The sequence below is a fragment of the Strongylocentrotus purpuratus genome, unplaced genomic scaffold (genome assembly GCF_000002235.5).
Source record: "Strongylocentrotus purpuratus isolate Spur 01 unplaced genomic scaffold, Spur_5.0 spur5_scaffold_8, whole genome shotgun sequence".
Classification (NCBI taxonomy): domain Eukaryota; kingdom Metazoa; phylum Echinodermata; class Echinoidea; order Camarodonta; family Strongylocentrotidae; genus Strongylocentrotus; species Strongylocentrotus purpuratus.
In genome coordinates, this window is record NW_022145614.1 from 2,769,926 (window position 1) to 2,794,970 (window position 25,045).

A 25,045-nucleotide genomic window follows, 5' to 3' on the forward strand; every position below is an offset into this window, starting at 1 on the left:
AGGAATTAATTCCTGCCAGGTACCCATTTACATCACCTGGGTTGAGTGTGGCAAATGTAGATCAATGTCTTGCCAAAGGACATTAGTGCCGCGGCGAGACTTGATGCTGATGGGATGACCGCGGACCTTGTGATCGACAGTTCGGCGACGTATCCACTCGACCACCACATCTGATGAGCTTAGCTTGGTGGTGGTGATGTGACAGTGAGTAAACACGGTGAGAGTTTCTGTTGCAGGATGAGGGGCTTTGTCTTAACAAGATCTAACGGGATAGCAGATACCCTGATGAGCTTAGCTGGGTGATGTGACAGTGAGTAAACATGGTGAGAGTTTCTGTTGCAGGATGAGGGGCTTTGTCTCAGCCAGGTCTAACGGACAGCAGAAACCCTGATGAGCTTAGCTTGGTGGTGGTGACGTGACAGTGAGTAAACACGGTGAGAGTTTCTGTTGCAGGATGAGGGGCTTTGTCTTAGCAAGGTCTAACGGGATAGCAGATACCCTGATGAGCTTAGCTGGGTGACGTGACAGTGAGTAAACACGGTGAGAGTTTCTGTTGCAGGATGAGGGGTTTTGTCTTGGCGAGGACAGACGTGATCGCAGATACCCTGATACTACTGAGATCATAAACCCCAGGCTGACTGCAGCAGGAGAGTAGACCTAGCTTACATTCCTGCCTGGAGTCCAGGGTGAGATGACGACTGGCTTGACTCACCCAGCTGAAACCACTGCTGGTTGGAGGTGACGTGACTCGTGATCCAGTCTGGTCTGACGTACTGTGGATTCAAATAAATATGGAATTTTTACCATAACTGCAAGTTCACGTACAACACTTGTGCTTGTTACATTAATGACAGCATTATTTTTAGAGCTTGATAATTACATTATGATACAAATTTCATTCATTCATTTTGGTATATTGGGACAAAATTCCTTGATAAAACTGTCCGGAGACTGATATAAACAAAGATTACAAAGTTGAAATGAATATGATAATAATAATAATTTTTTAAAGTCCACTCCAAATATAAGTTGAACCGAAAATAGAAATTCTTTTTGCCCAATTGATCGTGAGCCCGGCAGCCATGGAGCAGCGCCAGATTGACGTTGCTTTTTCCTTCATTGTTGAAAATTCAGCATTATAAATGTACAATTAATAAAAATTGCAAATCAAAATGGATCCTAATGGAATACGAGAACACTTGCTTCTGTGCAATATATTATCAATAAATTGATACTAATAAAATGACATAAAATGGTTTAATCTTCATACATTTCGATGCATTGCTCTAGTGATGATAATAATCTATTCTTACCTATCGTTCTCAATGGCTGATGAGGTCTCTATCAAGACATCCAATGAAGAATCGGTGCAGTTACATAGCAACAGTTTGATTGACAGTGAACATATCCTGCATAAACAGAAGGGGAAAAAAAAAAATATCCGTCTATACAAAGTGGAAATTGGAAAAAAAACTTAATATTGCTAAATATGAATGATTTGGATGACAGCCCATAATGTTCTCTTCACTCGGTTAGCCTCTGGGTAGAATTTAAAATCTAAAATTGAACATGGCTCCTACATATGTTAGATGTGTATAAAATACATACCCACCCGGTACTGTTCATTTCTGTCAAGAATGAAATTTACTAAAAAGTAACTAAAATAAAAACTTGAATATATATATATATATAGCTATTAACCTACTGATATAAACCATCAATTTGAGATAAATACTAGTACAAAGAACATTGCATGAGGTTCATAAGGTTCATGCACAGATCCTTTAAAGTCATTACCCATACAGTACCACATATAGAGAATGAGAGTAGTATCTTCACCTATTCTTGTTGAAGTCATTCTGCACAGCTTCTGTGTATTGTAAGCTGTATTTGAGGAGTGAAGCCATGACTTCTTGACTTGGAAGGAGTGGTTCAAGACTGACCGGTTCTTTGATGAACTTCACCTGCTTCTGCTCAATAGGAAGCTGTATGTATCAGAAAGACAGGAATATCAAATCATGAAATTTTACTTTTAGTTCTCCAATATGGTCAAAATGACTCAACCAAAAGTTTTGAACCATATTTCCTTTTAAAATTTAATTACAGTCTAAAATTTCAATTAAATTAGCAAAGAAGATGAACCAGGGACCCCAGTCAGTTTTACTCACTGGGCCTGAAAAGAAGCCAGAACCTGTTAAAGCCCTGTATGTGCTGTACAATATAAAGCCTGAAAAAGCCCGGAATGGGAAGTTGTCAGGGCCTGAAATCAGGCAAAAGCCATAAGACTGGCATCTCTGATGAACACTTTAACTTCAATAAATGTTTAAATATGTTCAAATAACTTTTCTTTTCTTGGGACATATACTGTTTTGTTCCCCCTGATTTATTTTAATTTTTTCCTACAAATTTGTAATATAATATAACAAAGACTGTGAAAGATTGACAATCAAAGTACAAAGCTGCTTTAATAGCAAATAACAACAAAGTCCTGAAATTCAAATGAGTTCAAAGTGCTTCAATACACATTTGATTAGACACTGATTTAGTGACATTAACATAGAATCTACATACAATTAATGAGGGCCTGCAAAGTCCAATGCACGGCACTCCATAAATTCAAATTGGCATATATCTCAAACTCATCTTAACATAGCTTTAAATCAAATACTATATACAGTACTTTTAGTAGCACTGCAGAGATGCCAACCTCTTGACACACAAAAAAACTGACAGTATATCCTTCTTTTTTAATTTTATTTGAAAGATGAAAAATCTTATTTCAGGAGGTGATATTGTATTATTGTATTTCACTCTTATTATCAAACTAAGTACGATAAAATCGTACTGGTTGGCATCTCTGGCACTGCATATTAATAGTTCATGCAAATGATGCATCAAATTACATTATTGAACTACAAAGCAAATCAAATTCCATGTTGAAGTATAAAGGTAAACATGTTTGACATACCTTTCTGACAGGATGTGAGAGTGTGTCTGTGTTGAGTTGATCAATAGTGAGATGACTCTGGCCATACAATACATGATCATCACCATCTTCATCTACTACGAAGGCCTGGAACAATAAGAAACAACACATCAGAAAAATAATGCTTGATTAAGGGTGGTTCTTCATACACAAGTTATTCAAGTCTACAATAAAAATGTGTACGGACTGAATGAAATTAGACCCCTCTTTTTATCTTCAAGACTTTCATCTTTCCAAAAGCACCCTAATTTCTTCATTTATGTAGAAAATTACACATTAAGCAATATGAACTTTAAAATTGGGTAATATGAAATTTCCATTAAAAAAAAGTTAAATGCAGAAATTGTTATCGTTTATGTTTTTATGGGGGGGGGGGGGGGTCATCATTTCGTTTACCCTACCTTCTCTACTCTAGAGAATTTATGTTGATTTTAAATTTCACTATATACATGTACATGATTACAATATATGTCTATAGGTATTGAATGCAAGTCTGATCTGAAAACCCTGATAATCATGGAGTTCCAAAAGACTTTTCCATATAAAGTACTCCCCCCGCCCCTCCAAAAAAAAAAACATAAAGCAAAAAAAAAGAAAAAAAAAAAGAGAAGATTAATCACTACACTGCCTATGTTCCTACCTTCCATAGCACCAGTAATGCCATATCAGCCATATTGCACTCCAGCAACATATTCTCTCTTGGTGCTGGCCCCCTGGAAAACATCCAACTCTCTGTGCTACCGCTACCTATACTCCCTGGTGTGGTTGCCGGTGAGAAGGGATTATCTCCTATCAAACCAGTCTTGATTTGCCTACCCTTCAGCTTAGATCTAAGATAGAAATCTGCACTTGGCATCGAGTTACTGGGTGCCTGGATAACAGAAGAACAATGGAAACAGTAGCAATGAATATAATTGTACTTATTAATCAAATAAACATATATAGACATTGCAAGGGAAGCAATGCCCACGATTGAACCAAAGACAATCAAAACTTCAACAAATGTTTTCTTGGAAGAAATGATTTTCAGTTGAGATTCAATTATTTGCAGTATGAACTCTTTGTAAATCTTAACAACTAAAAAATTACTAAATATTTGTTTTATGTTAATGGTACACATACAACTGAGTTGAGATTCAATTATTTGCAGTATGAACTCTTTGTAAATCTTAACAACTAAAAAATTACTAAATATTTGTTTTATGTTAATGGTACACATACAACTGGCTAATATCAATCATGTGTAGTTTTGCTATGAATCATTTAGTATGTATTGTCATTTGTTGTTTACATGTCAATAAAGGATATCAAAACAAAACAAATGATCAAGACTATGATTCTACACAATACCCAACAGACACTTGTGACAAAAAGACATTGATATAATCTGGATACATTATCATCTTCTTCTTCTTTACGTGCCATGTCCTGAGACGTTGGCGACCATGGAATGCCACAAATCTCTGTCCCATATTCTATGAAGTAATTCATTCTCCCCAAGATCAATTTCACTTTCAGAAATCCCACTCCTTCAGCTACTCATCCACAGTACATTATTACTGTTGGTGACATTCCATACTTGTCTTGTCTTACCTTGTCTTTCCCAAACAGCACACTGGAGAAAGTAAAGGCTGATCTATTTGGATCATCTACAAAGCAACAAACAATCAATTTGTGTTAATTTCATATGCACACCAACATGAAACAGGTGCATATTTTAAAGCACTTTCCTTCCTCGATTCTTTTTCTTGACTCTGCATATCCAAAAGTGACTTTCAAGAAATATCATATTCATGACATCAAATTGAAGAGTATACCCTCATATCTTACACAGGTAGGTTGGGCAAAATGTCTCACAACCTCACTAACATCACATGAAAAGAATATGATCATTACAAATGATATTTTATATACATATTCCAGAATAATGAAATGAAGTGTTGGTAAAGCTTTAGACATACCTAACTGTTTGCCCTTGAAGCACAGCTTTTGAGACTCTCCACTCCCGATCCTTTGCTCTGTAATCATAATTACAAAACCATTCTTTAACAAAAAAAAACATTCATAGATAATGAACCATTACTCTATCCTATGAAACAATCTAACAAAGGAACAATAAATAAGCCTACTTATTTTGAATCTTAGAATTTCAACTTTTTTTTTTCAATATCAAACTCTTACTGGTATCCACTTATTTCAATATAAGCTTCCTGAAATTCTTAAGATCCTTAGTCTATTTTCATATCAAAGGCTATTTCATAGGTGACATTTTACTATATTTCACAAATCTATTAACTGTAGCATATAACTAGGTAATGAGAAATAACTAATTCACCTTATTTAAATCAATTAGAGCCCCCCCCCCCCTTCCTTTGATTCATGATTAAATCAAACAACAATCCTCTAAACTATTTTAACATGTGGTCCTCAGGGATGCCAGTTAAAATTGATAAGAGGGCCTGAATATCACCTAGAATGAGCTATTTTGTACACAAAAAAGCCTACACTATGGTCTGAAAATAACTTGCCAGGGCCTGAACTCGGGCTACTGCCTGAAAACTGGCATCACTGGGTCTTTCAATCCAAGACAGCCTTTATAAGTGATGATTGATTATATGCTTCATCAACTGATGTGAACTGACCTGCATCTGGTGTTACTAGAGGAGAGAGACACCATCTGTGGCTGACCCCTGTCACATGTTGCAAGCTGATCTCGGTAATGCTGGAATCATGCACCTGTACAACCAACAAGACAACTCAACTTAAAGCCCCACTGCACTACTTATAGCTACTAGTGCCCTCTATATAGCAAATAATGCCTAATCGGTGCCTGTTGGTCCCCATGACCCTCTTTTTCTTATGTTAATTGAGAGCTGATTTGATGAGATAACCACATGTCAGTGACCTGCAGTGAGGTCTAATCCCCTCTGGCCAAACTAGTGCAGACAGGCTTTAAAGCTAATCTTGAGCTCTGGTATGGGAACAGTATTTTGAAAGAAAATTGCTATGATTTATTCTGGATTGTTTATTCTGCAGTAGATCGGTTGCTTGAACCAGTGAAATAAAAATAAACTCACAAAAATGTAATTGGCATCATCTTCGATAAAAAACACAACTCCCATTTGCACATAGTGACCTTTGTTAAGCACATGGAAAACCATTTAAAACCAATTGGTCATCAGTCATTTTAACAGGATTTCCCTCTCCGCATATTCCTCTCATATCTAAAATAAACAACAGTAATCCCAAAAGTGTAATTACTTGTATCTTTTTAGCATAAATCTTGATAATTTGCGATTTCTTACTTGGTTGAGGTTCTCTACTGTGAGTGAGACGATGAGGTTGACACTGTTATCATCCTGCATGTTCACTTTCCTGCTATCAACAGCTTGAGCTCTATCTGCTCTAGCTGATATAGATACTGAGTTACTGGTAAGTATGGTGGCTGTGTGCTGTAATGATCTATGCCTAAAGAGAGCAAAAAAAGAAAAAGAAAGACACTCAGAGAGGGAGTATTTGATTAAACAAAATCAATATTGTGGTACTGTAAACGACAAGTCTTGATTGCTTTACTAGGTAGCAAAGCAAAATCTAGTGGTATATAAACCCATTGCTTTATTTTAAAAAAATGCTTTCACCTTCCTTTTTCCTGTATCTTGGACCTTTCTATGTGGGCATGCATGCACCCCTGATTAAAACTCTGTTGCATGCCTGCCTTAGTTAAATAGACCCCAGTCAAGTGAAAGTCAAATGCTAACAGGCAAGATACGATCACTGGTGGGTGTATGTGCTTGTGTGTAGTTCATTTCATGAATGAATACACATGAATATATGTCGCACTGCACACATGGCAATGATACGCCAAACCTATTCTCACCTAATCTTCATGTTTTCCTCTGTGGTTTCATAGTAGAAGAGCATCCTGATATTATGAAGACCACTATCACATGGACCTCTGATCCACAATGGCACTGACAACGAGGCTCCTGGAACAAGCCTCCCCTCTGGCAAGACAATCTCAGTCACATTATTCACATTGCACTGGCCCGCCTCAATCTCATGAATCACACACTCCCCTGAATCCAACAATGGAACAGTCCTGCCTCCCGATTGGCTGAGGCTACTAGAGTCACTACTGCTGCTGGTCAGTGATTGGCTGGAAGAAGAGTTTGAAGGGAACCCATGAAAGTGGCCTCCGAAAGAGAAGATCTCGGGTCTGTCTGAGATGGTGTGTAGTTTGTGTAGCGGGCATGTTCCTTTATTAGTGATCTCTACACTGATTTGACTGATCTCTCCACATAATATATTTGTTGGCATTGAAGAGAAAGTGACCTTGAAAAACAAATAGAAAAGACAAGAATCAAATCCTACTTTCAAATAAATGGGATTTAGAATATAATTCCATCTTCTGTTCTGAACTAGCTAGTTGGTATAAAAAAAAAATCCCCTTCAGGTAAATGAATGATAGGTTCTCCCATAATCATTTTTATGACCTTTTATGACCTCTTGCTTCATGCCCAATAAGCGAGTTCGTAAATAGCTCTGGAACGCATGACCCCAAAATATCCACAGATCTTTTACACGATGGATACGTCCCACATGTGCATTTTAGAATAATCACTGTCAAAGGGATGGAGATGCCTCATGAATAGCTTTTGTTTGCCTCTTGAGAAGAATACTTCCACCTGTGTATCAGATAAATGTACTTTTGGTGCATAAATGAATACTGATTACATAACTTTCATGAGCACGATCCGAGTATTCCTCTCAATGGTTTAACAATTTGGGTACGAATGACCTTTATCTGCCCATGGGCAAATCCTAATTACGAACTTGCTTATTATAATCCTTATGAAAGTAACACCAAACACCAACTTCGGAAACACTTTATAACTTCATCCATGACATTATCAACACCAATTCATGCCTTCATACATTGTAAATGGGAACCAGGTGCTTCCTATATCATTATGAAAGCAAATTAGCTTTAATACAGGAATAAGATTTTGTGTGAGTACCTACCTCTAGTAGTGGCATAGGAGGTGCTATGATGGGATCTAGTCTTCTATCAGGACCATACAACACTCCGCATCTCTCATCTTTGGTGATATTCATCCTAGGACCCTGGATATCTAGATCCTGCATGCCTTGAACCTGAGCAGCGCTTGACCCTAACGAGACGGGCCTCTTGACCCCTGACCTGCCATCGAGTACCTCCTGATTGGTGGAGGGTTCTGTGCTCTGATTGGTGGAGGGCTGGGCTGATAGGCTGTAGGCTAGGCCTGTTATGTGAAGTTCTCCTGTCTGAAGTGGTGTCAGGCCTAAGTAAAGCTGGAGTAATGAGAAAGGATACATTAAACCCCTCTAAAGTTTTGGGAGCCCCACAAATTTTGATGGCAAGATATTGCTTAAATTATATCATAATGTGAAAGAGGATGTCATTTAAGACGCATTTCTGCAAGGATTTTCAAAAAAATGTATTTGAAGTCAAATATTGATGACAGAATACAAAATTTAGGTTTTCTGCGTACAACAGAAAACCCAAATTATGTATTCTTTTAGCAATATTCGTCTTCAAACACATTTGTTTTTAAAATCCTTGCAGGAATGCGTCTTAAATGACATTCTCTTTCACATTATGATGCAATTAAAATGAAATTTTTGGTGAATTTGGGGCTCCCAACACTTTAGAGGGGCTTTAAGTATGACATGATGTACTTATGATCTGCAAGTCTACCTAAAACCTGTTCTCCACTTTTGTTGGTAAAAGGTCCTTTTATTTACATTCAGCTAAGATGTAAGAGAAAATGCCATGAGTGAACTAAAAAGAATCATGTCTGCTCAAGTCATATTTGTTTCTTCACCAAACCAACTCATATAATAATCATAACTTTAGTTCAGACTTGATATTACACTACAAGGAGGCCATTTGAAATCCTACAACAACTCTGACAAACATTGAGGACAGTATATAGAGCAAAACAAAAATAGATATATTTTCAAGACTTACCAGCTTGTAGTCATTTGCTGCCAAGATAACTTCTGGAATGCATTCAACCTTTACTACATTTTCCACAATTCCGATCTTTACAATGACAAGGAGAAGGAAAAAGATTACAGAGAATTCATTACTTACAATGTCTATAATCAAATCATATCAGCTGTATGTAAGGAAGAAAACAAGTATACAAGGCATTTCTACAGATGATGTAGTTTCATTAAAAAAATGAATTTCTCCTGTAAAGATTTCAAATAATCAACATGTTCGCAAAATTTTGATGACAATTATCTCAGTGATCGGTGAAAACTATTAAATAATCATGCAAACAACACTTTGATAAAACAGTAGAAGATTGATCAATATCTTTTGATCTTTCAAACCTTTGCAACATTTTAAATCTCATCTGTACTAGTTTGGCCAGGGGGGGATTAGACCTCCCTGCAAGGTCACTGACATGTGGTTATCTCATCAAATCAGCTCTCAATTTACATAAGAAAAAGATGATCATGGGGGACCAACATGCACTGATTAGGCATTGTTTGCTATATAGAGGGCGCAAGTAGCTATAAGTAGTGCAGTGGTGCTTAAGGAAAATAAACTCACCCCGTTTTCTCTGACATCAGCTTCATTGGAAAGGATTGTTGGTTGCTGTTCAGGATTCTCTTGATTACCGCCCTCATAGTTCACCGGTAGAAACTTCCACAGGAGCGTAATGTTGGTGAGGATGATGGGTACTTTGAGAGGGTTCTCCAAGACTAGTTCAATTGTGATTGGTTCTAAGGAATAAACAGATGGAATAAAGTAAAAGGATCGTAACCAAATCTATCCCATTCAAATGTCCGGAGCAGTCACATTTTCCAATGCACAAGATTTAAGAAAGTAGATCGCACAACCTAAGATAATGACTATCATATTCTGTCAATCAAATTTTCACTGTCATCAGTGATATCATCATAGAAAAGTCTTTTGTAGTAGAAAACTTGGTCTTTGTCTTTTATGAATAAGATGCTTACTGTAAAAACAGGTCGGTATGATAATGAAAGGTCTAGAGAAGTCCAGAATATCAGAGTTATGGATAACATTCTGTAGAATTGTCATTGCAACTTTAATAAATACCTATTCTTTCCAAGGTTTTTAGTGCATTTCAAAAATACCAATCACTTTTTGGTTTTATTCATTATTTTCAGTTTCATATGGATTAAAGATCCGTAAGAAAATTAATTTACGCAAATAGTCTACATCATATCCATGCCAGTCATTCAGATTTATTAGATGGTAATAATTTCAGATAATCCTTCATTTATGTTAGAACCCCACATTACTTTATGGTCAAATATCACTCAGCCTAAGGTTGGCGCTTACCTCCTTCTACACCGAGAGGGCTTGTTGAGTTGTCTGTTCCACTGTGAAGCAGCTGAGGATGGTAATGAAACCATGAGGGTAGTGACTTCTGTTTGTTTGCTACCATGGCAACTGCCTCCTCCATATTGCACCACACCCCCATCTCAGCTCGGTCACAGATATGACCAAAGGTCACCGATGTAGCTGATATCCTTGCATCTTGTTGTTCTATAAAAGAAGAAATTAAATTTATTCATCTTTTTTGAAGTAAATGATATTTAAAAATTATCGTGTTTATCCAAAACAAGATATAATGCTTTCTAATATCAATATCATATTAAATGTTATACAGGATAGTGATAACCCAAACAAGCCAAATAATACTGAAATGGAATTGAAGAATAGTGGTTTGAGAGAATCAGCATGAGACTGCACAAACCAAAGGTAGCTTTGTTGAGTCATGTACTTGCAATGAAATAACGTTGCCAAAATGTTGAACTTCTCTGTCAGACATTAATAAATAATAATAATATTTAATTTTTATATAGCGCTTAATACAAATGTCTCTAAGCGCTTTACAAATATACTATTACCCCGGTCATTGGATTCAGTGCTTGCCCGCACCCACTCACAAAGCATCAGAGAGAGAGTGAATACACAAGCATCAGAAAATGATAAAGAAACATAAATACACCCCAAAAAAAGTATTTTCTGAGATGTGAATCTGTTTCATCTGGGGTAAATGTCATCAAAAGATATGCAGAAAATATTAACTACCACTGAAGTTACAAAAAAAATGGTCCAAAATAAGTAGGATACATGATTTTTCAAATCTTGGGGGAAATTCAATTTTAGGCCTTGCATCTACATGTATATTACCTATACCTGTAGAATGTATTGCGTGCCTACCTGTGTCCTGTTCTCTTTTAGGAGAGGCAAGAAGGATCCTAGTGGCTGATTTCTTGATGAATGGAAGAGGAAGCTGAGGTAATGTCGCCAAGCTCTGACCGTCCTGGGATTGCGTTGTTAGCAGTTGCTGTTTAATAGGAGGGGAAATATGTTCATAATATTACCATATCATCAAACAAAAATCTTCCTCTTTATACAAGGGAAAGGAGGGATGGAGGGTGGAATCAAAATTCTTTTTGCTCCATCAATTTTGCACAAAAAATATTGGCAGAGATGAACAACATCATAAAATTGCCCCAAAACAGCACAAATGTGTCAAAAATAACAAAAATTGCTTCTTTTACAGACTTTTAAGTAATCATAAGAACCACTCATCCATCGTTCTTGTTTTTATTAAGACCATGCTTAACAAAAGCAGCTGTAAAGTTTGTCTCTGCAAGAGAAAAGGGATTGTGGTTTCAGGCAAACAGGAGCAAATTTTCTATACCCAAAGAGCATCTGTCATTTTTTCTAAAGACTGTGCTTTGAAGAAAAAAGCTTGGATATTTACCTACTCAATATGACATGTCTTCTTCATAAAACATGTCTCTGAGAGTCTTACAGCCTTTTCAAACACAGCTAAAATTCATTGTATCTAGAGATGATTAGTATAAACATGTTTAACTCAACAGTTTTAAACACCTTTAAAGAAAATTTTCAGTGTGAACATCGTTTATACGATGTTCGGATAGATACAAAGTCGCGATTCATACGCCCCTCAAAGCAGGCTGCAGATACATAGTTCGTATCTAGAGAGCTTGACATTTTGTGTGTGAACGGTTTAAATGTGTTTAAACTGGATGGAGCGTGTGCTTTGTTTGATATGACCTGACCTTCAATGCGCAATGGCACTACTGCGCATTTTAAAAGCAGAAGTTAATCACGAAACGATTAACGATCGCACCGGCATTTCTGTGTGTGAATGATGTCGTATGTACAGCTGATTAGTTTAAAGCCCTTTAAACTAATAATGTTTATAGAATTTTAGCTGTGTGTGAAAAGGCTGATAATTTAACAAACTGTTATAATGGTATCCAAAGGAGATATCTAATAAAGTCGGATAAACAAGTTATCCAATAAAGTCTACTACTACTGCTGCTGAAGCCTTGTTTAGAATCTTACCTTATAGATGCAGAGGTATTCTTTGAGGAAAGCAACCTGCTGAACGGCTGGTTGTCTGCTATCTTTGGTCAACAGGTGTTTGAATGCTGCTGTAGCGTTCTCTAGCTGCTTCAGGTTGAAGGATTGACGTCCCACTGTCAAGTTGATATGGTCCTGTCAATCAGTAAGAATTAACATTATATCAAATTAATTTAAAAACAAGTATAGGTCTACACTGGTAAAATAATATTTATCAATCATCAAATTAATTATCATTCAAATGTCCCAATTTACTGCACCAAACACAGAAGATTACAATGTATGCCTATCTGGTATTATAATTCAATGTGATTCATATACACCGCTTTATACACAATATAGATTGCATAAAATTCAATTAAAATCATTAAAATATTTCCTACAATTCTCCTCCACTCTTTGCTTGTGGCGACTTTGTATCAAGAAGCGACGGCTAGCATATATTCAAAAGCAGCCATGTAATGGAGAGAGGTAATGATGCAGCAGCATTCAATATTCAATGCAAAACCACAGCCACAAGACACTGCCATCATACTGTCTGGCATTCAAATCATTCAAGGAGCTGGTGTGTGTACGTATAACAAAAAAATACTGGTACTACAGTCTACTTGGCCATTTTACTTCAATAAGGGAATTTTCTTGAATACGAATTCTAGTTTTGTGGATTGTGCATACTTGGCTGTCTCTTGGTTATGTGTGTGTGTGTGTGTGTAATTGGGTTTTTACAGACGTGTATCAATCAGATATGATTATTTACGTCTGGGACCGACCTTTAACGTCACCATCCGAAAGACGTACATGATAAATCAACTTTTTTTGTCTATCTGACCCTGCTTCCAGAATTATGAGTGATAGTATTGCACTTACCTCAGCTAAAGCCCAGCCCTTGCCTTTGTAGACCTGCAGTGCTTGGCAATATGCCCTCAGAGCATGCTTCCTCTGCAGACAAGATAACACACAAAATAACTAATTTCATAGGTGCAACAAACTGTACAATATAACAAGTCTTCTCTTTTTTCTTTTAAAGTTGACATTACAATATAACAACAGAATCAGTAAAAACAACAATCATTAAGAATTTTAATTATGTCTCACTGGTTATGTAACAAAGTGAAACTGGACTCTATCAAATCTTAGATCCTTGGATCTTTATTCCTATGGATTTTTGAAATTTTAGATTGCACAGACAATGAATGATATATATTTCATATAAAGACAATTTTCAAGTCTTAATTCAACACAAAATAACTCATATGTAATCTGTATATCTGTAGCATACAGGAAATCTCAGAATAATAAGGAACATTTCCTAAAACTTTAAAAGAAAATTGAATCAAAAAATGTGGCTAAAGATCTCCCTTCAGCAGTACATAAATAGTCTACAACATTTATTCGGTTGATATAGATGAAACTGAATTATAAAAATACCTTTTAATAAATAAAATTTAAAATCTAATTGAGGATATTCTGAAGCATATAATGGTTGATGGTTACCCACCTGGCCTGCTTTGCTGAATCTATGTCCAGCTAGAATCATATGGAATGCATACTTGCGCACCATAGGACGAGGTGAGTTGATGAAGCAATGAGCAGCCTGCTCTAGGAAAAGAGCACTCCTTAAATCAGAATCCTGACATGAAACAGAGAGGGAACATAACATTATTAGAGATTGGATGCACTCAATAAAATGGTTTCATTCTAGCTCATACATTAATCTGGCTGTTCAGGAGAATATTATATGATTTCAGCCATAGTTCAATAATACAATAATAAGCAATGTTTATAAAATCATTCTTCAGTGGTGTTGTCCGGTATGACCCGATACCTTCGATGAATGAGTTGAATTATATAACCTTGAAAAATACTACATGTATTTGAACTTGTGAAAACGTATGGGGAAAATGAAAACATTTTGTTTCTTCTTTTTTCAATTGGATATTATCAGATGAAGGTTCCTTACCTCTCCTGTGAGTCTGATGAACTCAAGAGCTGCTTCAGAAAACATCCGTCTTGCTTTTTGGATCTCAGTTCCTATCAAAACAGCTCTTGTTGCTAGCTGTGGTTGTCTACATAACAGATCAAGAATCGGGTGAAGCTTGCATATATTAAAGTACGTCTTAGCACATCCGTTTCACGCAGGCAACAGGTTAACTTTCTCACAAATTCAATGGGGTAAATATACTTTGAGAAAGGGTTAGAGAATAATGAATATTGCATTTTTTGCTGCCAAACTTGTGATTGATGATTAAAATAGAACACCCACTTCTTCAAAACAAGTAAAATTTGAAAGATCACGCCAAGTGAGGAGTACTCAATACATGATCGAACTTTAGAAAAAAAGATCAAGCAGTATTCATTGCAAAAACGTCTTGTTTACATTAATCATGCAACTGGATTAGTCTGATCAAGTGCAATATATTCCAGACTGTACCCACCTCTTGAGTTACTTGCGCGTAATCTGTCATTTCTAACTAGTAATTCATTTGCATGGCACCAAGAGTGAATGCGCGAGAGAGAAGCCAACGGCCCGGAGGTGCTACGTATAACATAGTAGTACACAATATATTTAAAGAACTCACAAAAGTAGACTTACTTGCATGAATTGAGATATGTAGTGACTGCATTCTCCATGTAATGACTAGGGTAGGACTTCTGTATGTGGCCCAGCATGTACGCTGATATTGCTGCAAATTCCTATTTAATAAAAACAACAGCATTAGCTCAAGTACAGAACACTTCGGCTACACAAATCATATGAAACCATCTAGGCCCTGTTTCATAAAACTCGATATCAATAGCAAGTTACAAGCCACTGTTATAAGCTACTGAAACCATGGCATCTGATTGGCTGAGAGCAGATTTGTCATAGAAATTTAGCATTTGTTATTGGTAACAAGTTTTATGAAACGGGCCCCAGGTTTACGCATCCTTGTAAATATATCTAAAACAGCGGTTCAGAGACCGACATGAGAAAAGGCTCTAAAGTTGTAAACCAACACCAACGATGTGGTTTTGTGCAAGGATGCTTGCTCATCCAATGTAAAACTAGATGAGGAATAGCACAACATTATTATCGGCTTGTAGTATCAAGGAGACAACAGTTCACATGATGACTGCTTGATTTATGAAAGTAGAAAAGGCTTAAACGCGGACCAACAAAAACAACTCCTAGTATCACATGAGATTTTAATATTACTGGCACTACAAGGAGGCTATCACTCGGTCCTGTCAAAAAGATACAAAAGCAGATAACATTTAATTGTAAACAGGCATAGTTGAAGTACCTATAAGCTTTGCCATTTTGGTAAGGCGATTGTAACATGAGAAGAGCATCTCAGTAAAAGCATGTAGGCCTTCTAATTAACTTGATGCATAGGTATTATCTACTTTTAAAAATAAATTTCAGCAAATGAACATGGAAATTGCTTTTAATGTCATTGGCTAAATCAGGGAAATGCAAAACAATACTTGTACCACCCTGCCTAAACAATGTGAAGGTATCAGACAGACAGGTGAATGTATCTTACCAATGAGCCTGCATAGTGCATCCATGCCTGGTCGTTACCAAAGTCCCCCTTAGCTGTATGATAAGAGGTATAAGCCATCTCATACATCTGTACCATGAACGCTAGGTCTGCTCTACGTCTCATCTGGATCTCTGGTGATTCCCGCAGATACCTAATAAATATCAAAGGGTGATAATTTCATGTGTAAAACAAGAGGGAACATAAGACTAAGAAGGCATAAAATGTTGATTCAAATCATCTTTATTTTCTATTATCAAGGAGATTTTATGTTCTTGATGTGGAATTTATAAAAAGTCTAGAATATTAAATTTTCACTCTGGAATATATTTTATTTTAAGGCTACAAATGGCTCTCCATATTTTTCAAGTCCAACTTAGAGTTAAGTTCGACTTAGAATCTTTGTGAAACATCCCCTGGACATCTACTTTAAATAGATTCCATTTAGTTTCTTACCAATACCACCAAAAACAATCTACTGTATATTAACTACAATACAGTGAAATCAATAGACAAGATGACAGTATGAATCTAGCAAGGAAGGGTCACAGAAGACGAGATGATTGCTTACTTTGGTGATAAGTCTGTAACAGGTGCTGATAAGACCTTCTCATTCTGCTTGTTACCCATGAATAACTTCTTGGTTACGTTGAACAAAGACCGCTGGATCCCTTTTCTTGAAGCAAGCTGTAAAAAAGAAATAAGGAGATAAATACAAGTATAAGTCTTCAGCTATTGCTCAGAGTGCAAAAGACATCCATAACAGTAAATTTGTACTTGGTCTTACATGTATGTGTTACAATAGAGTGGTGAAGTGTAAGTCATCAAAAATCTATTTTTAGAATTTCTCAATTTTTTCTTCATTTTCCGAAAGAGCATCAAAAACAATTTCCAAATGTCGAAAATCATTTGAATATATTAAGTATTGGCTGGGATATGACCATCTGAATAAATAAATGTCACAGCTTCAGTTTTCTATACATAATTGCAATAGAATGCTTTGCCAGATGATATTACATAGGGCTTAGCAAGCAACATTAGAATACTAATAAATATGAGGAAAGTTTATGACTGCACTAAGAAACAAAAGACGGACTGATGGATAGTAAGTAAGTGGTAAAAAACCTTTAATTAGTTATTCACTGCAATTGCTATAGTCATGATCAATTCAAGATTATTAATCATTAGACCAAGTTTGAGAGGAGATCTTACCTGTTCTGTTAGTGTGCGGATCATGCGTTCTATGTAAGGCAGCAACCCCTCACCACAAACTCATGCATGAATATCCTCAACCTATCATGATCACTCAACGTTAGATACGCCCCATGGGTGGTGGATCCCCCTCCCGTACCCTTCCCCGCACTGGACATCTGACCGGTAGACTTGGACGGGATCGAGTTACTCCCGTTAGCATTATTGGTGATGAGAGGATCCGTCATGATGTCTGTGAGGGGGTCTGACTGGGTTGGTGTCAGGGGGTCTGTCTGGGTGGCGCTTAGGGGATCTGATGGGGTCTTGACCTCTGTAAGGGGATGGGAGTTGACCTCATTGGAGGGCGAGGTTTCCACTTGGACCATTACAATATCCTCAGGTGAAGGGTCATTAGGACCATCTAGGAGGGAAAAAGAACTCATCAAACATCACAGCTCAATGCACGACTCCTTACAAGGCCAATTTTGAATGGCAAATCTTTTTTTTTTAATGAATTGTTGACTTAGATGATCCTCTTATCATCTTTACTTTCTGAAATATCTGAAATACATTGTTACTGTTTGACATACATAATATACTTAAAGATATGTTATATAAAACCTTGCTAAAATGTGAGATAGAAACAAAACAACCAAATTGCTCCTATATTCATTTCAGAATTTCAGCTTACATCAAGGAGTATGCGATACTTTTAAGAAATATTTTTAAACTCCTAAGTATGTATCTCTTGGATTTTATAAAACTTTGAATAATCCCGTTCAAAGGGTTTGAATCCTACTTGGGGAAGAATACTTTCTTCTTTGTAATTTCACCTGCATGTAGACACTAACCTTCTGAACTGTTAGGTGTGAGTACCATATTAAGATTGTTACTAGCAGTACCCTCAGAGACCTGATCAGGAAACATAGCTGGGTCATTGGCTGGTACTACATCCACTTCAACAGGCTCCTGAAAGATAAGATAAGCAGAGTAATGCTTATTCAATACCAACTTATCCTCCAAAATAGGAAGCAACTATTTCATGTAGAGGCTATTCTTGCATTAATTGCCAATTGAAAGTACATAAGTAGTTTAACTGTCTCCTTGCGATTTAAAAGGATTAACAACAAAAATAGTGCCTTTAATAAGTGCCTACTAATATCATGCTCAATATATACCAGGTACGTTACACATTATTAGAACTCAACAATGTAGCTCAAACATAAATTGATAATCCAATAAAGCAATTTGACACAGAAAGTGAGGTTTCCCACTGGCTCATTTCATTTTAAAGTTGTTTAAACTGTTTTTGGAAAAATAATTCATACGATGTGACTATTTTCTGTGATGGAATTCATATTTCATATTGTAAAAGAAACCAAAGGCCTTACTAGGAGAAAGTTTATCTGTATTAGGAACTTTCTACTTCTATAACTGGAAGATATATAAGTAATGAGCCTCAAACCATAATGCAAGCCTTGACTCACCTGTTGGTTGACTTTATTAAGATACTGACTCCATGGATCAGGCATTGAATTCTGTTCTGCTGTCACTGATGCTGTGTCTACAGTAGTCATTGCTCTAGAATTGATCCTTAGAAGATGACATGCATGACTGCCATACGTAGACTTCATGCTTTGGTATATTGCATCAGCTCTGGACCAAAATTAAAAATGGGAAAATGAGGAAATAAACATATCAATCCCTAGCAGGACAAACGCATTTTATCATGTCAATCTGTTAGGAAGCATACTCATCAGACTTCTTTTCCCAATACTTTCTACCAAAGTTGATAAATAATATAAGAGCATTTAAAAAGTTGCTATTTAATACCCCAGTCACATCACCAACTGACTCCAAACTATCTGTCTCTAGACCATTCAAGAAACACTCGAGTGTTTCAGGACCCTCAAATGGGGGTTCGAAAAAGATGATTCTCCCGCGTTTTCTTCAGGTGTATTTATAGATTTATGTTTGAGAAATGCAACAAGGAATTTTGTGTTACACTTTTGCACCCAACATTTCAAACAGTGCAAGCGGCTTACGAGACACCTAAGTCGAGTCTGCACCCGGCACCGCGGTCTAATGACCGAAGAAATAAACATACTCATCAACAACCGATCCAAGATATGCTGCGCCATCACTAAAAAAAAAAAGCAGTGTTCAAGAGATGCTAAGAGGATTTTTGTTTTACACTTTTGCACCTAACATTTCAAACAGTGCAAGCGTCTTCTTTTCTCCGGATCTCAAAAGCAGCAATATTAGATAGTGCCTAGTTGTAGTGTTATCTCTATTACCTCACTTTATACCTTCTGACTAGTTTTCGTATATTATTTTTTTATTAGTATTGTGCCATGATGCTGGATTGTTAATGGTAATGTAAATGTTAATGTTAATGTATTGACTGGATGTTTCTATGCTTATGTATTTTGAACTACGATAATGTGGGTGATAAGTATATAATAATTATAGTTTCTATGATATGATATTGATAACTATTATCTGAGAATCGCCATTTTTTGTTAAGCACTTAGAAACATATTGTAAAGCGCTCTAGAAATACATTCTATCAGTAGTTTTATTATCATCAATGCGCTTGGAATTTGTTGCAAGAATTATGTACGGACATTGTCGGTTTAATTTTTATTAATCGCAAAAAGAAAAACCAGGAAGGCGTGGCGGTAAAGGAAAGAAGGTTAGAGACTTTTTCAGCATCAATTCCTCAACCTCTACTCAATCTTATCTTAAGTTGTGCACTGCGAATGTTCGCTCAGTCGGCATCTGTGCATGATTTCGTCTGTGAAAGTAAGGCTGACTTATATGCTATGACCAAGTCTTGGTTGACGGACAATGCCTCTGCCATTCAGGACATTGTTTTGTTTATCGCCCTCGCACTGCTCATCTAGTGGCGGAACAGTTCTTCTCTTCAAGGACACATTACTTGTGTTCATCAGGTCATAGGTCATTTGAGTTTGCTTGTTACCGCATATCTTTCAGATCTTTTCAACTTAAATTAATCAATATAATCAGACCACCATATTCTGATGCTAATCCTGTATCGATGTCCGTTTTCTTTTCTGAGTTTAACGTGTTTATCCAGGAACACTTTTATGTAATATACCTGTAATAATATCTGGTGACTTCAATATTCATGTTGATATTGATAATCAAGAGTCAAAGTCTTTTATGGGTCTAGTTGAGTACTTTCTTGTACTCAGCAAAAGGACCCCTCTGGGTAACCATAACAACTTTAACACACCAGACCAAGCTTATTCCAACAATATCACAACAGACTTGAAACCATCACAGCCCAATGGCGGAGAAAGAAGTCTTGATTAGGACATGGAAATGAAGAGACTACAATGGCTGGCAAATAGGAAATACATTCCTTCAGTCCATGTCCACAAAGAACTGTAATCAGACACACAGCAGAGAGAGATTGACATTGATTCAGTAATAGCAGGTAAAAACTGCTCCAAGAACAAGGTAAAATTTGTATACATGTGTGCATCGAGAACAGGGAAACAGTTTCCATGTGTGCACCAAGACAAGGAAAAAGTTCACAAGTTCACTAAGAATAGGGAAATGGTATCAAATGGTTTATTGGTGCACCATTAGAAACTGTTTCCCGTTCATGGTGCACCAATAACAGGGAAAAGGTTTCCATGTGTGCACCAAGAACGAGGAAAAAATTACATATGTCACCATGAACGGGGAAATGGTTACTATGGGTGCACCAAGAACGAGGAAAACATTTTTATGGGTTAACCGAGAACGAGGAAACGGTCTCCATGTGTGCACCAAGAACGGAAAAATCGTTTCCTCGGGTGCACCATGAACAGGGAAATGCTTTCCATGGGTGCACCATGAACAACGAAATTGTTCCCATGAGCGAGGAAAATGTTTCCATGGTTGCACAGAGAACGGGGTAAAGGTTTCCATGGGTGCACAACGTCTAAACATTGTCTAACCGGGACTTCTGTTAGTTGTTTGTCATGCCGCAAAATAACTAACAGAAATTCAAATGGAAGGTCATCATGGTCGTTGATAAACTGTTGCCATTCACACTAAGTTAGAGAGTAAACATAACTATAAAAAGAATAAACTAATCATTGGGCGTTTTCAAAAATTAAAAAATATTTTTCTATTGTCAGTCTAGTGTGTCAATATCGCCAGAGTGACCATTAGCTTCAATCTTACCTACAATCTTTTGATACAATATTTGATTAAGTAAGAACAACACTACTTTTAACTCACTTCTCTTCTTCTCCTTCTGAGTTATCATGGAGCAGTACATAGTATTTAAAGATGTTAGGACAGAGCCACTTTGGATGGGTAGCAGAGGATGTGTGCTGAAGATGATGCTGCTGTTGAGATAACTTGGCAAACTGATCCATAGGGTCTGCATGACCTGTCGATACTACAAGCATACCTATGATCACTTGGTTAAGGAAATGTCAAAAATCATCATTTCTCTTGAAAGATAATAACAGTGAGAAAAGCTATATTTATATTCCTCACATACAATGTACATCAATCCCAGGGCTGGTCAAGTAGTATCATCATCTCAGCTTAGCCCTGCTGCTGAAAGTACTCAAAGAATAACTTTCTTTAAATACCAAACCTGGGTGGAGACTGGAGAGTGTTAACATGTAGATGTGGTACTTTGGGTTCAATGTGAATATTTAGTAAAATTTGCAAGCTTTCCTTTGATTCAAACATAATTGCACATACTTGTAGTAAAACTATATCTGTGCATAGTGCCTCATATCAAAGCATTAAAATAAAAGTGAAAGCTATAGTCCCTATTTATTAGGAAAACATCTCATGGCATTTTCCATAAATCAGAATAGAGAGGTTCCACTTTAGCTGGAATTCAGATGCAGAATTGGCTCTTTACCAAAATTTCTGTACAAACATCACATGAGACCTAATATGGATATCCTGCCACATTAATCACAGTATCTATGTGCCATAATCATACTGACGATAATTAAAGGATACAAGCCACAAAATGTCTGATGAATTCATGGTCACTAGTTGCCATGTTCTGCAAAAAACTCTCCCTGTAGGCTTCATACCATGGAGTAGAGGCTGTGGAAGAAAGGTATTACAGAATATTTTGAGAGTGAGTTTAATGATTTCACATTTCACATGCAGAAATAATACAGAAAACAAAATATACATAAAAGACATATTGTTTCATAATGTTAAAAAAATAATTATATTAATTGACAAGGTAATCATCACATTTGTTTGATAACTAATATCATTTAAAGGAAACCCAGACAAACGTACAAACTGTGAAATGTTATTATTATTATATTATTTTACATTTGCACAGAAAGGGATACTCTGACCTCAAAGCTTAAAACTCCTGTGGTATTTTAGTTAATATTTCTTACGTCTTGTCCAAATTCATATTGATTGCTTTTAATAGTCTACAATTCACATGATGTAGTCGCACCACTTACCAAATCTTCACCATAAAATTTGAACAAGTTAATGATCTACTGCAAATTATGCAAACTACTATCTTTCTCATGACTCTTGACTATTTTCAACCTTTAGCTGTAAAGGTGTTTAGCATCAAGTACATCTAGACATTCACTTGCAGAATAAAGAAATATTTGGCAAATTTTACAGGGACGATAAAACTTACCACTAATTTGCAGATCATAGGAACCTACAGTCAACACGTTTGCTCTGCCTTCTGTTGTTTGGACCTGTGAATTCTGGACAGCATCGTGGGATAGCTTACGATGAATACCAGCTGATGGAGGTTGTGTATTCATCTCATTCACAATCAGCCTTAGATTATGAATAGAGTGAGCTTGGCCTGCTGGGTCTCTAATATGAGCTGTAAGAGCAAAGAAAGAAAGACAAGCAGTCATAACAGAGGTCAAAGATTTTGCAATGATAATCACTCTTCATCAAATTTTCGCACCGATATTGCATTTTTGGCAGCAGAAATGAATTAAAGGGACTTGGTAACATTGTTCAGATGAGAGAAAGTGGTGCTCAGGTAGAGACTTCAATGCTAGATGTACAATTAAAGATAATATGAAAAATTGTGTGAAAACGGACCATTAATAAATGATACAAATTGGGGAAAACTAATCTGATCAATTCCTTAATTCTCCCAACTATATTATTACAATTTAATTACATTTTAGGTGAATGTAAATCTTCACAAAGCAATAAATTGGCTCTAAGTACCGTTCTAGACATTTAAGTGTTGAAAGATTTTTAATAGCCCGTTTTATGTCTTTCTTTCATGGAAAAATGGTTAGGAGAATTTACGTTTGATCACTGTTAGAGGGTTTTGCACAAGGGCGCCTTCAAAGAAAACCATAGATATCTTTGTGGTTTGAGAATTTTTTTCAGGATTTTTTGCATGTCAGAGGGTAAGTACTGTAGAAGGAATATAATAAGTAACATTTTATACAAAAATTACACAATTTTTTTCATCAACCTTCAACAATGTTACCGTCTTATCGAGTCACTTTAAGGCTGTTAGGATGATTTTGGTGACTTTTCCGCGAGTTCTGTTTGTGTAAAGGGTTGATTTGCATATGTCTTGGCTGTGTAATTTTGAATAGGTCTATAATATGTTAATTTGTGTACGAATCATGGAGGTGTAGGATTGGGGGGGGGGGGGGGGGGTGTACAGGCCACTGTCGAGTGTATTCTCGTACTGATGTAGGTGATGTGCAGGTGTATATACAATACATGTGCAGTGTCTCAAGAAAAGGTCTATAAGGAACTACATGTATGTGCAGCTAAACAGATATCAGACACAAAACAAAAGTAAAGCTGTCATGTTGATATTAGATTGTCTGAAAAAATAAGCATAGAATTGCACTAAACATCATAGAGGTTTTTCTTTACCTTTAAAATATTGTTCAACAAAAGATTGCAAATATGCACTTTAGCAGTAGGGGCGTTGGTCCGAGAATGAGCATAAACAAGGATATCCTTGTAAATGCAGACAAAATGCGTCCTAAAACATAAGGATCGTCCGCGAACATTTTTCGCCGACAGTTTTTTTTTCTTGCGCTCTGCGGGTTTCGGGTTCCCGAACTGCGCGCTGGCGATGCGAATAGCGGATTCCACGTAATAAAATACACCCCAAAATGCAGACAATCCTTATTTTTGCGGACACATTTGTCTGCATTTACGAAGACGACCCTTGTTTGTGCGGACGATCCTTATTCTCGGACCAGCGCCCCTACTCTACCGATATCATTAGGAAGATACGAGTGCTAGTGATCTGGACACGAGCACCAACTACAGTTTATTGAAAGAAAACATGATCCACAGAATATGAAATAACTCAAATTACAGTCATTAAGACATTAGTTTAGACTCTACTGCATCATTCAGATTAGGTTCATAATTTTTAAACAAAGTTTTATTCATTTCTAGTTTTAACATTTATTTTGTTTAGGCCTAACCAGGCAAATTAAGAGTTTACATCAATACCTTCTGAAGTAAGTCGGCAAAATGGCCTGACCATTTCCACAAAAGACAAGTTATTCTTTTGAGCAAGAACTTCTGCATCATGACTGCATGCAACTGCCACAGTTGGTCCAAAAGTGTTCTGAATAAACTCCCTGGCACTCTGCGAGCACTGAGCCATTCTCATTAGTTGGTTCTCGACCAAGATCCAGAGACAAATATTATTAATAACACTGCTTCTCGTCTAGTATTATCGTTATTTAAATATACAAGTTAAACAAGCAATATGTGCTCTTCTACTAAACGCAACATGTCATCACAAATCCCATCTAGTTTTCTCCAATAACAGTCTAATCCAGTCCTTCCCGGCTAATAATTTTTTATTTCTCCACAGGATCGTATGATGAGGCAGTCGCCATTATTTTGCACTAGCATACGCCACACTTCGCTACG

At 36.6% G+C, this 25,045-nt stretch overlaps 1 protein-coding gene across 1 annotated transcript; it reads right to left on the reverse strand.

Moving 5' to 3' along the window:
• LOC580589 (trafficking protein particle complex subunit 8) lies at positions 1-25,045 on the reverse strand. Its single transcript, XM_030975353.1, is given in 30 exon segments — positions 1-773; positions 1,314-1,409; positions 1,840-1,985; positions 2,969-3,073; positions 3,627-3,857; positions 4,580-4,635; positions 4,948-5,004; positions 5,629-5,722; positions 6,292-6,454; positions 6,864-7,318; positions 8,009-8,317; positions 8,997-9,071; positions 9,591-9,763; positions 10,350-10,556; positions 11,238-11,364; positions 12,399-12,551; positions 13,284-13,355; positions 13,915-14,046; positions 14,377-14,482; positions 15,010-15,110; positions 15,944-16,094; positions 16,512-16,627; positions 17,153-17,199; positions 17,202-17,552; positions 17,983-18,100; positions 18,619-18,787; positions 21,389-21,563; positions 22,136-22,225; positions 22,794-22,991; positions 24,617-25,045. Coding segments are annotated over 30 exon segments (4,701 nt in total). The 5' UTR covers positions 24,780-25,045; the 3' UTR covers positions 1-508.